This window comes from Rhea pennata, chromosome 1 (assembly GCF_028389875.1).
Source record: "Rhea pennata isolate bPtePen1 chromosome 1, bPtePen1.pri, whole genome shotgun sequence".
Classification (NCBI taxonomy): Eukaryota; Metazoa; Chordata; class Aves; order Rheiformes; family Rheidae; genus Rhea; species Rhea pennata.
Window position 1 is genome coordinate 154,931,041 of NC_084663.1, and position 18,064 is coordinate 154,949,104.

The 18,064-nt window shown below is 35.2% G+C and overlaps 1 protein-coding gene across 1 annotated transcript in view; it reads right to left on the minus strand.

The window, feature by feature from the left end:
* The window catches only part of MYO16 (myosin XVI), a 278,529-nt gene that overhangs the window by 167,390 nt on the left and 93,075 nt on the right, over positions 1 to 18,064 (minus strand). The window contains exons 9-12 of the mRNA XM_062575533.1: positions 13,725 to 13,875; positions 6,099 to 6,209; positions 4,204 to 4,269; positions 796 to 923 (exon numbers count right to left, since the gene is read on the minus strand). Coding sequence (XP_062431517.1) covers positions 796 to 923; positions 4,204 to 4,269; positions 6,099 to 6,209; positions 13,725 to 13,875 — 456 coding nt within the window. The remainder of the gene's footprint in view (positions 1 to 795; positions 924 to 4,203; positions 4,270 to 6,098; positions 6,210 to 13,724; positions 13,876 to 18,064) is intronic.

Sequence of the window (18,064 nt, forward strand, 5' to 3'; positions counted from 1 at the left end):
AGCGAAATGTTTTTTTTGTTTTTTTCCTGTCTCCTATGAAATTCAGCAAACTCTTGCCAAATTTTCAGCCAACAGCAGCAGCAACTGATAACACCGAGAAACAAGTTTCCTTGAGCAACTACATCAGTCACTAGACTCTGCCTTCAGGTAGATGAAGGAAGAAAAGGAAGGGCAGAAGATTATTAGATTTGAGAGATCAAAAATTCCCAAATGAATTAGAAGTTTCACTGTCATTAAATTGGCACAGTTGGATGAAATTCTGCTTCACTGTAGATTTCTAACACGCTTATTCACCATCTTGAATGTATTTGTCATTGCAACAACACAACAAATTAAGGAAGGGGTTTAACTGCATTTTAAAGATAGAAAACTGACTAGCAAGAGCTCCTGGTCTCACAAACATATGGGGCAGAGCAAGAGCTCCAGTCTAGGTGCCCCAGCTCAGAGACTTGTGACTTAGTCAAGGACTTCCCATTTTCATTTTCATTAGATTCCAATTCTAATCCTGTTCCATGTAAGATAAGAAAACACACAGGAGTCTTGGATTCTTTTTCATCAACTCTTTCTTTCTAATTAAATACAACTAGATGGAGTGGCAGTTCCCCAAGATTTATGAACTTGAGATGTAATTAAACTTTTTCCAGTTCTATTTTGCTCTAACATATGAGACAGAGATCAGTACACAGAAAGAAATCAGTGAGAGAAAAAAAAATGGAAATCTTAACTGCTGAGTCCTGGGAGAAACAACTGAAAGGCAAGAGTTATAAATTAGTTAATAGAAAGACAGATTTTCACCTGAGGATGAAGCACTGGGGACGCTGCTCCTGGAATAGCATGTGGAAAGCTCTTTCGGCACAGGAAAATATATGTGGGGGAAGCGAGGAACACAGTTTTCCAGTGTTGCTTAAATAAAGTTGAGTGACCTGAAAAAATTGTTGAAAATTAACATGATCAAACTAATTGTGTTTCACACCCTAATTCTGGGTCTTCTGTAAAGCTCTCTTTCATCTCATGATGAAAAGAACTTCTCTATGGATAAAAACGGTACCTTTAAACTATCTGGGAAGAATTTAATTTAGTGAAAACAGCACAGAAGCTTAGAAGTCACCAGAGAACTCAACAATACTAGTTTGTGTATTAAATTAAACAAAAGCTAGTAAGTTACTTTGTTTATACCTCAAGTATATAGCTTTTCAATGTCTTGACTTTAAAATCTTACAAAGTAAGACTACCCTCCAAAAAAATAGAAATCAACAAGCTTAAGTTTTATGTTAATTAAGCTGTTCTATGTCAGAGCAGTTTCCACAAATACTGTCTGTACAGTAATACACACAGATGGCAACATACACAATCCTTAATGCTTAAGTATGAATAAAAACAACTATCTGTTTTGAACCCACAATTTTTCTGAAAATTTCCTGTTATTTTTTTCAACTAATAACAACCAATTAACTTTTAGCAAAACTAGACAGTCTGCTAATATCTACAAATTAACTCTTTCAGAATAAATAAATTTAATAAATACTGAATTTGAGTTAATGAGGTTGTGAGCAGAAGCACAAACTATTTTGCACATATTCTTAAATAAATAATTTTAGATGTCTTGTTATATAGCTTTTTTAAACTTCCTCATGGGTCTGGAAAATTAGGTCCCACAGGAACCCACAGCTTTCTACTGTGGCAGGTAGAGGCTAGTTGGAATACTAAAAAGCACCTAAAATACCACAGGAGAACAACTAAACAACTGAATTTCCCTCTTCCCACCACTTCCTGTTTGCTCTAACCATTCTCTCTAACAGTCTTTCCATCTTTTTATTCACTCCTTTCTACAAACTTTTTTTTTCTATCTTGCTGCCTTTCCCAGCTTTTTTTTTTTTTCATTTTTCCTTTCATTTATTTAATTTCCCTCCAAACTAGAGCTGTTCTCCTCAATACTAATAGTGAAAGCCATGCAGTATTTGCTGCCATCACATTGACCTCTGTATTTTTTATCACCTGTTCCCATGCCTGTATTATTTACTTAGATACTAAACTCTTCAATCTTGGGACCACCTACAAAAAGAAGACTAAACAAGATTAGAAGAGAATACATTCATACCAATTCTCACAGAATCACTTCAGCATGGCACAAACCATCCTGAAAGAACTTAACACATTTACCCTCACTGCAAAATGTTGCAAGTGTTCTGCAAGGCTAGATACTTTGCTAGTGGGTAAATTTAAACAAATTACTTCTGCCCTGTCCTAATCACAAATAAGTACTGCATAAACGTAACAAACTAGGATGACCGTAGTACAAGCTGTTTCTACAAAGTAGCTACAAATGTATCTCTAAAATGGTATCTGCATGTTCCTACTAGCTATATTGTACTTCAGCGTAAAAATTCATTAACATCATCATCTGGCAATTGCATCAAATGAAGCAATGCACATCAGCTTTCATTAGTGTATGATTCTTTATGTCATCTCAGAATGAAAAACTGGTCATAAAAGGATTTATTTCAGTCATTAGAAGTCTGTTGGAAGTAAATGCTGGAGGTCAATGCAGTACAAAAAATTAAAGACTGCCAATAAGAATGAAAAGTGATTAAAAAAAAAAGCAAATATAAGACGTTGCTGTTATTGAACACGGTACATGATCATCCTTTCGTTGTTTCATCCTGGATTTAAAAACAATGTCAAGTCCAATATATCTTTACATTCTTTGATAGTTAACAAACCACATACCTGAAAGAATAACACTACCTAATGAGCCACATCATATAGCATGTCAGTGTCTACAGAAGAATTTACATCATCAATTTTTATTACTTTAATTCACAGACCATCTAATACTTAAAGACTTGAATATAATACCAACTAAGCTGCTGCAGTGTATTTGAGGATTTCTGTTACCGACAGCAGCTGTCTTATAGCTTTGATCAGTTTTGATCAACTGGGAAATATCTGTCTAATGCACAATACTATACAGATAATAATGACAAGCTGAAAGCAATGGACATCTCAGATGACCCAGAACAGGGCTGCAGGACATTAAGAGTCTCCTACTAAAAGTGGCTAAACAGGTGTATCAAAGACAGGTCAAGAGAAGACGTAGCAAACATTCAGGAAACATTTTAATAGTTAAGCCTACCACCTAAATTCTTTTTCTTTACAGTTCTATACTGGTGCACAAACTCACTGTATATCTAACACAAAATACACAGTGACAGGAAAACTATCATCACCCAAAACCTTGTGGATGATTTGCATTTCTATAATCCAAATTTAGAATCCCAGCTTGGAGCCTGAAGTTAGTGCCATCAAAGGCAGTATCATTTATTTTCCTCAGTTTTACTACTGATACACCCAAAGCAACACAACACAGCAAAGAGTCAGTTTTCTAAAAACATTTTTGAACTCTTTATAATACCTGTAAGCTCAATAAAAATATTTGAACACTGCCTACCCAAACATGGGACCTGATATCAGTACAATAATGAGGAAAAATCAACACACTAATACTCTGAAATGGCTGAGTAGAGATCAGATAATCTGAATTTACATTATTCCCACAGACCTACAAAATCCATTTAATTTAACACCAGTGCCCCAGTACTGAAAAGATAAAGCCCTTTGTAAAGAACTGGTCTCCATCTCACACGTCCGTGTTGGCAGATGCAGCAGCAGCTCTGTGGCTGCTCTGCCCCGGGGCAGAGCTAAGCTCTTGCTGAGCGCTCTGCGCTCACTGCCTCTGCGGTGCCTGATCCAACGTCCTGGCACGGAGCGCACGGCGGCAAGTTTGAGCCTCTTCGTAACTCTCCACTTTGTCACTCCCTTAATTACATTTAGGGTTGTGGGGGGAGAACCTCAAACAAGCAGTGCAAGAAACATGCTTGTCTCTTCTTGCAAGATTGATGTTTGGCAGAGGTAGAAACCACCAAGCACAAGATATACATCAGGAAATATTTTTAAACAATCAAAAGTGCTATTGCTAAAACAAAAAAATCCATCTGCAGGAAGGTGGCTGCTCTACAGATAAGACACCAGGAGCAAAAATACTGGTGTATTTGAAGAAATCAATATTTCTTTTGCTAAAATGTTAAACTGAGATACTCTCAACATAAGAATGGGCAGGCAGGTTAATTTTTGGTATGCCAAATAAAAAATATGAAACCACTGAAAAAGGTCCACACTGTAACATTTTAAACAGGCAATGCTTACCATGGTAGAATAAATAGGAAGTTCTTTAAATGGATTAACAAGCAACAGTATATCACCAATGTAAGTCTGAAAAAGAAAAGAAGGAAAATATATAACTGCTTTTTAAAGTACTAAATTAATTCTTAAAGGAAGTAAATGGTTCTCTTCCAGAAAAGACTTTTGGCAAAAGGAATTTAAACCCAGCTATCAACATATTAAATATAATTTGAGAATTCAGGGCCCTTTGAATACCCAACTTTAAATTTACAATTCAGATAGCATGATTTATTCTTTTTGTAATAAAACTGAGTTTTTCATAACACAAAATTATGCACAGAAGAATTGCACTGCGTATATTATTGTTAGATTATCTGAAAGTTAATTTGTAATTCACCATTTGTTAAACTACAAAAATGTGACATCTTTACCACATAAACAAGTTCCTCAATAAACTTACCATGGGATAGATGACAGAATGTAGCAATGCTTACATTGCTTATGCTGAATGGATATGTTAAAATGTGTTGCTTATGGAATAAGAAAAGGAATTGATACATTTATAAATATTTCTGTATTTGTGTATGTGTATATGCACATACTCATACACATACAGAAAAAAACCACACTGTGGTAAAAAGAAAGTGTGGTAAAATCAGTATCAAATTACCCACCTACTCCAAAGTTGCCACAGTTTTACTCTTTCATATTCAGACTCTCATATTTGAAAGACGTACTTAAACAGCTCAACCTCATCACTACACTTCTCCCCCTACACACATCACTGCTGCTGTATCACAAATTTATTCTTTCTTAGAATGGAAAAATTCCAGGCTTCTGCCCCTGAAGAAATCAGAAAGTAAACTAGCATGTGAACAGCCCAGCGATGCTGCCATTTTCAAAAAGTATTTTGGTTTTGGGAGGTGGCAAATATTGCCTGCTCTAATGAATTTAATTTTTTCTTCTGAAGTGCCTTAATTTATTTCCTCTTTCTCTCTCCTCTTGATTTTAGTTTCGGGTTTTCCAAGGAACTTCATTAAGCTTTATGAAGCACAAAACAGGAACCATACAGTGCTCAGGAGGATTTCAGTTTGGAATTGAGTCCAAGGACTTTTCCGTGTAAGACTGTGAACGAAATTACTCAAAGATGCAATTCCCTGTATTCATTTAGTCTGAACAGTGCAACCAACTCATACATTTAAGACAAATCTGCATTTTTCACATTCACAGGTAACTTGGCTGTTCAATAAATGAGCAAAAAGGATTATGAACAGGAATGCCAAAATTTTCATGTGCAGATTTTTATGCAGAAACTATCTATACCTAACAAAATGCTTCCTGTGTTTAATACGGAAAAAATGGGAAAACTTACTTTAGAGAAATCTCCTTATAATGATTTCATTTGATATCTAAATGACAAATATTTTAATACAGAGAGAATGATTTGTGTGGATGATAGGAAATGATAATGACAAATCAAATCTCTCATGCTAATTTTTAATTCTTCAAACATCCGAATTTATTTTCTATTTCCAGTAATCACATGTTCAATTAAAATTAAGTTAACATAATGTTAAAGATGGAGGGATCTTTTGGTAGTTTGATAGTGAAGATTACAATGCACTTTCTCTGTGAAAAAAATATACACACTATTTTCAGTCAGACCTATTTGAAGCATTATTCCATTTTTTACATCTGATTCCTAAATCTGATATGCTTCGATAAGCTTGAGAAATTTTAGGGTTTATACATACATATGTCTTGTTCCATTTAAATATTAGTCATGGGAACTGGCCAGGTTAGTGTCCAGTAATTACGAAAGTAATTCTGTTCTTCCTATTCTCTCATTTGTGTTTTTGTGAAAGCTGGCCATTGACGGTGAACAGCAACACTGCAGTGGCAGTTTCCAAGTAACTCACATATATCTGATTATTACTGAAACGCTTCTGAATCTCGTAAAGCAGGCTGCTGTCTGTTAGCTCACTCAAAGAAGCCAGATCATCATTTGGAGCTGGAGGCATTAGCTTGATCTGGAAAATAAAAAAATATTCAGAGAAATAAAATAACTTCACAACCAATAATCCTGTACTGTAATGTTCTAACCTCAACTATAATACTAGATCACTAGAATTTATGGAAATTTATGAAAAATGTACTAGAAAACTAGAAAGTTATCACTCCTCCCAAACAAGTACACATCGTTAATCTTAAGCAAGAGAAGCACACCAAACAGCATCATCGATGTTAAATTGTATAATTGAATGAGTCTGATGGGCTTTTAAGAACACAGACCACTACTTGAGCGCCATTCGTCATTCACGAATCCATAAAGACTCCTAGCTCAAGTGCAATTCTCCTGCTCTCTTCATTAACTGTTTATGGCAGAAGAAATCAAGACTATAAAAAGTTAATGCACTTGTAAACTATTTATTGCCTACTATTGAACAAAGCTCTCATATTACTCGTCATCATACAGAATTTAAAATTCTATTAATTTTTTTTCTGCAGAATAAATGCAAGCTAATAAGAAGGAGGAATCATGTTGTCAAGGCGACCAGAAGAGATTCAGAAGCACCTACTGTAGCCAAAACTGGTGAATGAAATGAGATGGGTATTTTTCAGATTTAGGAGAAACAATATAAGCCCCGAAAGGCAAAGTAAGTACTAAGGAAACAAAAATAATTATCAAAAGACAAAATTGAACAAAGAAATAAAAACAGTGAGCCATAAGGGAAATATGATTAAAGACAAAATAAACAGATATCCCAAGCAGTGTGTTTATAAATTATGAACTACACTTAAAACGCAGGTTAATTCTTTTTCATGTCAGCCCAAAGAAAAGTTCTTTTGCATGTCAGTGGAAAACCTGGAAACAGCAAATTCTCATGTGACAGATGACAGAATGATTTGAGCTTACTGCAAAAGTACCCTGTGGTGTCTATTTTGAGGAAGGGTGATGTAGAAGAACCGTGACTGTTCGACTGTTCTGGTTACAGCGAAGCCTAGGAGAAAGGCAGACACTGCCCCTTCCCAGAGAGCAGTGGCATATTCTCAGCCCCTGGAAGCAGTGATGGAAGCAGCAAGCAAATCAGGAGATTTCTGAGGTTGCTTCTGGCATGGAGCAGATCACAATGAGTATGGAGAGCGATATATAATACTGGGGAGCTGAACCCGACCTGCTCAACTTCCACACAGTTTTCATGGGTTCACAGTCGTGATTCGAAGAATGTGACATTCTGGGTTCTCTTCCTAAACTTGTCAGTGTGCACTATGTGATACTGCTGAATAATTTCATCTTTCATCTCAGTGAAATAAGGCTAATATTATCACTTTGGCTCATTGTTCCAAGTTTTTTGAAACAAACACTCATTTCCATACCACATTAGGCAACCATGAGCAAACACTAAGGAGTCCGTAGTAATAACCAGGCAGGGTGAATCAGACATGATTTTATATCTTCTCTAAACCATAGAGCTTTGGTCCTATCAATATTTTCCTTCTAAAAAATAGTATTTAATATCAGTATCAACAAACAGACATGAAACAGATGGCATGCTTACCCTTCTATTTTGCCAAGAAAAAGCAACCCACACCAAACATCACAACCACAAAACTACTAGCTTTCGTGAGATAAAACCAAATCCTGTTTTTTTTTTCTATTTAAATATTTCACCTACTTTACTACTACTTAGGTGTTGGTATCGTACAACTGAAGCCACAGACTTTGAAATCCTCTCTAGTCTACAAAGAGAAAAATACAAATAGTTTGTAGATTATCAACTCTACACTTTGTTTTACACTAAAAATTGGGTTCAAGATGCTTGTCAAAAATGACAGCTCGCACATCAGCACAAAAAAACCCAAGAGACAGCTCTTTTTAACTATAGTTCTGGTAGCAAATGTTTTTTTTTCTGTTTTCCTTTTTTTGTTTGCCTCCATACTTATTATATGCTTGATTCACAGTGTGCCTCTATGAACAATTTTTCTTAGCTTCCAAGCTTTCTTATGGGCTTAATTATCCTAATATCCTATTATCTCCATTTGCTCACATTTCAAATAAATTGTCAATTATTATACCTGGCTTTTACTCACACAATTCAACCTACACTTGTCTTCATTTAAATCCAATATTGAATAAAAAGACACCAGCTTAATCACTCCAAAGAAACGGCCAAGTAGAGCAAAAGTAACTTTAAGAAATCTAGCACAGGAAGCATGAAGCCACAGCTCCTCGCATAGGAAAGGTATATGTAGCAGGGGTTACTGGACCCCAGATCCTGCAGAGTCCCAGAGCCCTTGCAGCACCTTTTGGCTGCAAAAGGCACATCCCTCGAAAGACCGGACTCTTTCATATTATGGAAAACAAATTCCAAAATACAAACTTTATATACTTCTTGGGCTCATATGCCTTATGATAGTTGCAAGAGTCAGTATTAGACCAGCTACATAGACATGAGTAGATGATGAGAATGATGAGAAGGCAGAAGAACAATTACATGTTGATGTTGCTTTGTATTTCCTGCTTTCTCTGAAAAAATTATGAAAAAATAGCTCCCATTCCATGAAGTCCAGAAAGGCATAAACGTGCACGTATAATGGAATAAATAGTTCAAGGAGTTACCTTACCTTTTTTTTTTTTTTTTTTTTTTTTTGTAAATATACATGTAAAATGTACTTACCTACATGTGTAAATTGTGGAGATATGCAAACAGGCTAGCTGAAAATTTCACAGTGAGCTTATTTCTCATGTACCTTACAGCTGTCCTCATTTAACTGACCCAGCTCTTTCAGAAGAGATGTGTACAGAGAAGTGGAGCACTGGACTGGGGTTCTCTATCATTTTGAACTGTTGGCACACTTCCTTGCATGGTTTTGGGCCATGCTGGTTAGCACTTGTGTAGATAAGTCTGTGTATGATTCAGGTTACAAGTCAACGGCCATGCCCAGTAGGCAGTCTGGAAATGGCCACATTTTTGAGTAGAAGAGCTTTGTCTTATGGATGTGCATTGAGCCAACCCACATGGCCCTATGCCTGGAAACAAGCCCTGCCTTGTTTTATCTTGTAATACAGGTTTAGCCAAAGATGCTGAGTCTGTAGATAGATATACAAACATAGTCTGTAGAAGTGCAAAGTGCTCAGTTAAATTCCTGGCTGAGAAAGTAGGGGATTTCAAATCTCTCACAGCTAACATACTTTTCTATAAAGTTTAGGGTTGGTGATTCAGCATTTTCTAACAAACTCATTACATTAAAATTCACAGTTAAATTCAATGAGCAAGCAAATAAGCTAAAAAATTACATTTAAACTGAGGTAGTATGTTAAGAAATAAGACATTCTAAATGTATTTAACTGACAAGTGATTTGACCTAGGCATAAACACTCTTTACATTATTAATAATTTATTTGAGAGCACCTTCAAATTCTGTTCCGCTCATCGCCTGTTTTGAGCACACAGATGCACTTTCTCTATTTTCCCCTTGCTGCAGGTATTTGGCTGTCACAGTAACATTGTGCATATTTCAGAAGACAGATATAAAAGAAAAATAACCGTAAAAACAACATAAAGTCTAAAATAACTACATCTCAGGAAGTTATTAGTTTTGAGATCTTTTAATGCTAACAATGAAGATTCCTATTTACACATTTAAATTAGATACACTTAAGAGCAGTCGCAATCTGCTCAGAGAACACTCTCTAGTGATTTTTATTTTTTAATTACTTGTGTCACTGAAATAAGTATGCATTCTAGGTTTTATGTGCTATACTATGATATACACTGCTGTCCCTTGTGCGTGTGGTAAGTGATACTGGAACAATAAAAAGAGCACTAGGGGATACTTGGCCACAGAGTTTGTGCGGCCAACAGTATGTAAACAAGAATTATGTGCCAAAGACAAAATATTAAAAAAAGAATGGCCTAATTAAGAAAAAAGAAAAGATTTAATCTATCTTTGTTTGTAGAACGAAGCACACAATTCAGTTCCAGGCCAGTGATTTCAATCTACTATCGGAGAAATATCCTTCCCAGCTGAGAGGAAAAGAAATCACCAACTATGCTAAAATTCTGGGAATTATTCATACAGCTTTCTTTGTTTGGCAGTATAAACCTTGAAATTACAGATAATCAAAGAACAGCTTTTACCGAGGAAAAGAAAAAGCTAGTATAAGCCAAGTGACTAAAAATGTTTTATCATTGTAGTCATTTGATCTCCTACATTTCATGTAATAAAAATCTTACTTCATGAGAAATAATATTTTGCTAAGGCTCTTTTTCTTTTTCTTTTTTTTTTTTTTGAAATAAAAAAAATAAACTACATATAAATCTGAGCTGTTATTTTTCTCAAAGTCGAAAAAGTTTAGTGTTTTCTGTATTAAAAAAGTATGTTTCAGATGTAGTAAGATGAAAAATTTCTCTCTGATCCCTCAATAAAGGCCTAATCTGCATGCCTTCTTGTCTATGCATGTATGGTATTTCTGATACAAAGCATATGAAAGATCATGCTGATCCATTTTAATAATATATGAACATAAAATCCAAGTAATGACTCCACATATCCTAATGAAAAATTAAACAGAACATAATTACTTTGAATGTAGTTTGGAATGCAACTGGTAAGGATAAATGACAGTGACCCTCAACAGAATTAGTATATCTAAGAGATATGTGAGGGGAAGTGTTCAGAGCTTTCTGCTGGAATTGGCAATAAATAAAAATTTCACTTTTCAATAATAAACAGTAATAGCATACAACAACAACAATAATAAGATGTGTTATTTGGAAATATCAACTCTGAAAATTCAGATCTGCATATTACACATACATATACACACACAATATGTACCCACAGTTCAGAATGTGTGCCAAACAGCACAGAATAAAATCCCTCTTTCTCACACGGCAACAAAAAAATGCTGCTACATTAACAAAAAAAAAAAAAAAAAAAAAAAAAGCAGCCAAAAAGTTTGGTCTTTGCTTCAGCTATGATACTTTTTACTGTCTCTTGATTCTTAAGGCCAGCTCATGATCAGCAGCTCTTTATTGCAAAAGAGAAGAGAATGGAAGAAACACCATAAAGCACCATAAAGCAATATGGTTAGGTTACCACAGCTTACTGCTCCATAAAAACTGAGACTGCCAATAAATACGGCAAAAATTTGGCAAGAGCACACTGAAGCAAGAAACAGTTATGAGAGAAAGGTCAGTTTCCAGGTTGCCACCTATTTCACTTAAAAAGTAATAATTAAGAAAAAGTACTCATATTTTTATCTTGACAAAACATGGGAAGCTAGCATCTTCACTTCAGCTAAATATCTCTACAAAGGACATTTTTAGAATTTGCCTGTAGTAGCAAAAATCTTATTTAATCCTTCCTGCAATGCTCTGACCTCTGTGATTTCATATCAAGAACATAAAAAGTAAAGGCAATAATGCTTTCTTTAGTTTACTAAAACTGTTATTTCTCAAAGTGATTGTTATTTTATCTTCTTTTTTTTTTCCATAAGAGGTCAAGCAAATTAAGCCCTGCTCAACTGAGAAATTGTGTTAATCTATGAGTTCTTCTGTTTTAATGTAACCAGTCATTTAAAAGTGTTACAGCTGAAATAGTAAGGTCTATGCTCCTAACCTATATTCCCTGTTAGTACTACCTTCTCAGATAGGACTATTCCTAATTATTTGCTTTCAAGGGAGCCAACAGTCCTTATTCAGCAACTGCAGATATTGTGCAAGCTTTGCATTGGTTTTACTGTTTCTAAAAGACCACAAAACGTACATTCCTTCTTGTTCATCTACAGCAGAATTTCAAAGAGAGACTTCTGCAGAAATTTATCAGCTAATGGGACTAAAAGAGATTCACCTTTAATTCTGTTTACTGTCACGTCTTTGAATCGTAACTATTGCACAAAGTTGCAGTACGGTGAAATAGCAGAAGAAATACATTTTTGAAAATGCACTAGGGCATTGAAATGGCTCAGGAACATCACGGTGGAGGGGCATGGTAGAGGCACATGAAGACCTCTGCTCTTTCTCACCAAAAAATTTGCTGCTTTTCTTTCAGTCACTTTCGTATTCATTTTGCTGCATGGACCGTAAAGGAAAAGATCTAGTCTAGACAAACAAAAACTACAACAAAAACTTTACAACAAAAACTTTAAAAATTTTAGCTAGGCCTGCAACAAATCAGAAATATGCGAGACAAAAGTATATATGGTCTGATCTACTTCAACTTCTATTAAACATGTAGAAGCAATTGAAAATTTCAGCAAAATCCAATTAAACACCCCTCTCTCTCTCTCTCTCTCTTCCCTGTCAATTATAGGAAGGTCTCTCCTAACACGGATAAGGTTCCAAGCATTTACATTCTTTACCAAAATTGCTTATCTTTGAGACTGATCATGTTATCACCACATCAGTGCACAGTCAGCAAGGCCAGAATTAGTATGAAACGAGAACAAGATAGATGTCAACTCCATCTGAAGTGGTCCCTTCTGATGGAGGAACTGAATAGGAACCTGGGAGCTAGGTGAGATTTCAGAACTGAGGACGTTCAGGGATAGACCTCACTGAACGAACTCACATGATTAATGCATTCCTCTGAAACTTGTTCAGGAGGAAGCCATGGTGAGTGCACATGCTTCTGCCACGGCAGGTGGGCAATTCTTCTGAACTAAACATGGTTTAAATGGAACCAGAATCTGGCTCCTTTGGTACCTTTCAAACTCTCAGAAATGTCTTTAAATGGACATTTCTCTCCCTACCCTCCATGCCCCATATTCTGATGTAGTTTTCTTTCTTTTTTTTTTTTTTTTTTTAATGGCTTAACACTTCTAGAATATGTGTTTCTTGAATGCATAAAACAAAAAATAAAGCCCCTCTCCTTCTCTCCTCCAAATATTTAAATTCTAAACATTCAAAGTTAGGACATGCCAGATTTACAACTATTCAAACAAAGGGTAAATGTCTCTTCTTACATTCGCCCCAACAAAATGGGGTTGTGATCCTATGAAGAAAAAAATAACGTCTCTGAATAACTAATGCCTATATACTAGCATATAAGCACAAGAAAGGGAGTTAACACTGCATCCCAGCTGTAAATCTGGCAATTCCTATCTTTAAATTTACAGTTACTGACTTTGCAACTTAATATTCCCTCGTCATTCCTTTTGTTTTGGGGTACATTCCCTTCCTCTGTAAACCAAAGGCGTAAACGGAGCGTGCTTTGGGCAGTGCTAGCAGTCGTCCCTCCCCGTTGTGAGCCATCAGTAGAGTGTGACCTGCCACCCCCAACTGCTGCAGCCCCGGACCTGCCACTAGTCGCTGGCGGAAAGCAGCTGCTCATTTTTCAGAGTGGAAACTCTTTGCAGTGCCTAGATTGTGACTGCAGGGCATGATCAAGGAGACAAGGCTCTTTCCCACAGTGCAAATCGTACCGCCATGTGGAGAGGGAAAAAAAAAATTACTATATTCTTAGGCTTCCTTGATCATTAAATTTGCAATTTCCAGGCCTAAGCACTAACTAGCAATTTAAAAAACTGCATGCGTTACCTGTTCAAGTTTGGTTGTACCGTTCACCGCGACATTTTCAGATGCACTGTCTTGAGATTGCTGCTTACATAAACCTTTAGCTGCATCTTTAAACATGGTGTCTTTCTCCAGCAAACTGTCTTGCTTGGCAATCGGTAAAGCCAGGGGATTGCTACAAAGAGAATCAATAAAGCAATTACACTCCTCCTGAAGATGTCAGACAAACAAAAGATTGTCAAATGTGGGTGGCACAAACACAGAACTAAGATATAATTCAGGTCTGAGACGATAGTTCCTGATACAAGTAGAGAGAGAGAAAAAAAAAGGGGGGAAAAGAAAGAAACAAAGACTGCTCATGTAGGTTGGTCTGTGCTCAAGCACACATGGGTCTCAGCAAAACACTTTGATTTGAAATTCACCTTTATGCATATCTGTTCTAAAGCAGAACTAAGCAAGCCAAACAGCGTACGCATGAGTTTGTATTTGACAGCAGTTGCCAAATTAATAGGCAATTTATAAATTGAATTTCAAATGCATAATTAACTTGCACAATAGTATTTTTAAAAGTAATATATTTTAAAATAATTCAATATAGATACTAGCATTGCAGTTTAAACATTCAAAATTCAAATTTTTTTAAAAAATAAAAGTCACTATACAAGTTATGTTTTATTTAGAAGAAAAGCTGCTTTGATTTTGTGATATGGTAAAAAAAAACAGCGCACACACATACACAAACGCACATACGCAGTCTGCATATGGAGATGCTTTCCCTACTGATGCTTCAGATCATACGACACTTTTGAAAAGACAGCAATGCCAAAATCTTAGATGATCTTGGCTGTGCTGTACATCCATGGGAACCAGGAAGGAATTAACTCCAGGAGCTGAGTCCACAAAGATCTCAGAAATAATCTTCTGACCTCTGAGCGTGCAAATGAGACAGCCTCATGGCAGCTGCTTGCCAGAATGCACGCACACTTTCTTTGACAGGAACTGTGGACTCAGTGTGGGAATATGGGAACGGTGCATTCCACTATGGCATAGAACCCAGATGTCAACCTCTGTTTAAAAAAAAAAAAATCTCATTTTTACTCTAGGTTATGTGAGTCTCACCACTGGTTATAATAAAGCCAGAACTAGATACATACACTCAAGTATATAGTATATACTGAAATATAAACACTCAAGTTTACTCAGATGAAATGAAGCAGGACTCACAGCTAATGTTGACTTCAACTCAGGTTAAGAACTGCTAGTGGAAACAAAAATGAAGTGTGGGCCTACCTGTAGAAAGGTGCAGTACTAAACAGAGGCAAAATACCTCCTAAGCAGAATCCGTTCGCAAACCAGTGTCAAAATAGCTTTCCATTAGAAAAAAGTCATAGCAGCAAAACTGGTTTTGATGAAATCCCATCAGTTATGATGGAGTTTGGATTTGTAAAGACAGAAAAAATGTTTTGCAAATATCAAAATAATTGATTTCAATATTTTGTAATGAAAGGTTGACATTTTATTTTCTAATGATGTTGTGCTTAACACATTTTACATTAAAATGTCTAGTGGGACACCAGTGAAATTAATTTTTTAATGTACTGTTTTGATTGATCCACAGTGATTTTGTCATAAATTTATTTACCAAAATCACACAACCAAAAGACCCAAGTGTCAACTATTTTTGCCCTTTGATTTGGGCTATAGAACAGAAAAGTCATTATCCAACTCTTTTCATGAAGCTTGGCAATTTTTAGATATCATACAATATAAGATACCATTGACTAGGATATAGAAAAAATAAATTAGCTTTGATACCCTGAAGCAGAACTAACTGGCACTATTTCACATTTTCCCAAAATTAGAATTGACAAAACATAATTATACACCACTTTCTTTTCAATAGTCTTTTGCTGTTCTCCAAAACTGCTCAAATTCCTTCAGACTAAATTATTTTTATATTTAACCACAACTGAAGAAAAAATTTTAAAATATCGTAAGTCAAATGAAATCAAACATTAAAAATGTTAGCATTGTCACTTACAGCTTTTTAGTATTCATAAGATGCCTCTTCTAAATTGAGAAGAACCAGGATTTGGGGGTTTTGCTATGAAATTTAACTTTTACTGTTTATTCTTACCACTTTTGTGCTGATTCCACAACACGCTTTAGAAACACTGTTTTTAAAATTTGGCTGTAAACTCCTCAGCATAGCTAGATAAAAAATAAACTTTTAAAGTGTTGTAGAAGAGAAGTAGGTTATAGAGGACACCAAAGTGTGGGGGAAAAAAAATGTCTACTGTTTCCACAGAGGCATTTTGAACTTAAAAGGAGAACAATGTATGAAATGTAGAACAAACACATTCAATGGGAAGCATTAATACATATGAATAGCAGTAAACCACAGAATATGACTTAAACAAGAAGTGTGGTAAGTACTAATGTATAGAAGAATATTATATGACCTATGTGCACTTGTGAGACATTAACAGGATTTTAAGCGATAAAAATGTTAGTATATAATTCATATTATAACAAAAATATGAACAATTAGAAGACAGAAAAAACAGATTAAGATCACTCAAATAATTCATTTTGACTTAGGTTCAAGAAGACACCATGAAAAACCAAACAAACTGAAATAAAATGTTTCCAGGGAACAGAGTGGCTTCTTAGATTCAACATTCATATACATTTCTACTAGTCACAAGATGAAGTCAAGAAAATTGCAGGACAGTGTGAAAGAAGATTTTATGTTAATGCAAGCAAGTGAATTAGCATGAACTGTCATCTTCAATGATAATTAATAGATAATTAATCACAAAGGGAGGCTTGATCCAAAATGATGTTGCATAATAGACAAGAGGAGGAGTTATCTAGGGTAATCTTATTTGAACAAGGAAGGATTGTTGCATACACTGGCATATATAACTGGCAAAAAATCTAGCATGTTATATGGAGGAATAGTCCCTTAAATTTTTTGGTGTATAAGCCATCATATGCATAATTAACTTTTTTTTGTTGTTGTTTTAGGTAATGGAGATGGAGTTATAGAAAACTTTACATCAAGACAGACTCTGTACAGTTTCTGTTGGAGAGCTGTAACTTCTCAGTACTGTTACTATGATCCTTCCATAGACAACTCTGAGATCCTCCAAACAAATCATAAGCCAGTCAACCTCTGTAAACTGTAAAAAGTCTGAAACTTCAGTCTAAAAACTTTTTAAAGTTCCACAAAGAAGACTTATAAATGGATGAAACACTAGAAGAATGTTCTAAAACACTAGAATAATTGAAACGTAAGTTGCTGCATAAATGGTTATAAATGGAAATGCTTTGTAAGAAAAAGAAAAATGTAATCTCTTTTCTGCTGTTGACTCTCACATATTCATCTATGCTTTTACATTCTTCCATTGATTTTGAACCTATTACTTGCTTAAATACATATTGTCAAACACACAACATGACTAAGTTGGCAATAGTTTGAGAATGAGTTCCAAATATGTTAGAAGTTAATACTACCCAGACTACTGGACTATTTGTGAACTTAGGGTAAAATTCACCTAAAAAGGTTCTACAAACACATATACTAAACTCAATTTGTTGTGGTGATCATTCAAGCCATATCACAAACCTAAACTTACCTTAAAATGATAGAGCCATTTTATTTCCTGAACTATAAGCTATTAATGTTTTCTAGTACAATTGTTTTTGCCAATGCAGTGTGGGAATCTGTTCTGACTATACTATTAGAAATATAACTAATTACTAGTTGTTCTATTCTTTAGCTAATTAACTTGGTCATCCTTCAAAGAAATTTTTACTGGCAATAGAAAGGAAAGACAATCTGATTATATAACAATGTGATCTCTAATACAAAATTAGCTTCCTACTCTTTGAACTCCACTGCCCACACATTTCACTGTGCCAGGTTCCACATTTTTATTCACAAATAGTAGTACCTTAGCAAAAAAGTAAGAGACACTTACTTAGATAAACTGGCAATGCATTAAGTCATGACGTATCACAAACACACTTGTAAATCCTTATCATGAGATGTTGTTAAAATATAAATTATAGAAATGAGCAAAATGCATTTCCTGAAAATTACCTTCCTAGTCCACCCATCCTAAATCAGATAGACAAATAGACCAAGGAGAAGACCTATAAAAGGGTAGTATCTAATGCTGGAATTATGGCTTCTTAATAACAGGAGTTCAGGTGGATGAACTCAATAACTGCCGAAAGCAAACTAGGTCCACTTGATAATCTAGAATAATGAAAACACACTGACCACTAATCTTTTTCTTTTTTTTAAAAAAAAAACCAAGTAAAAATATTGACCTTCAGTTCATCTATTCCATAGT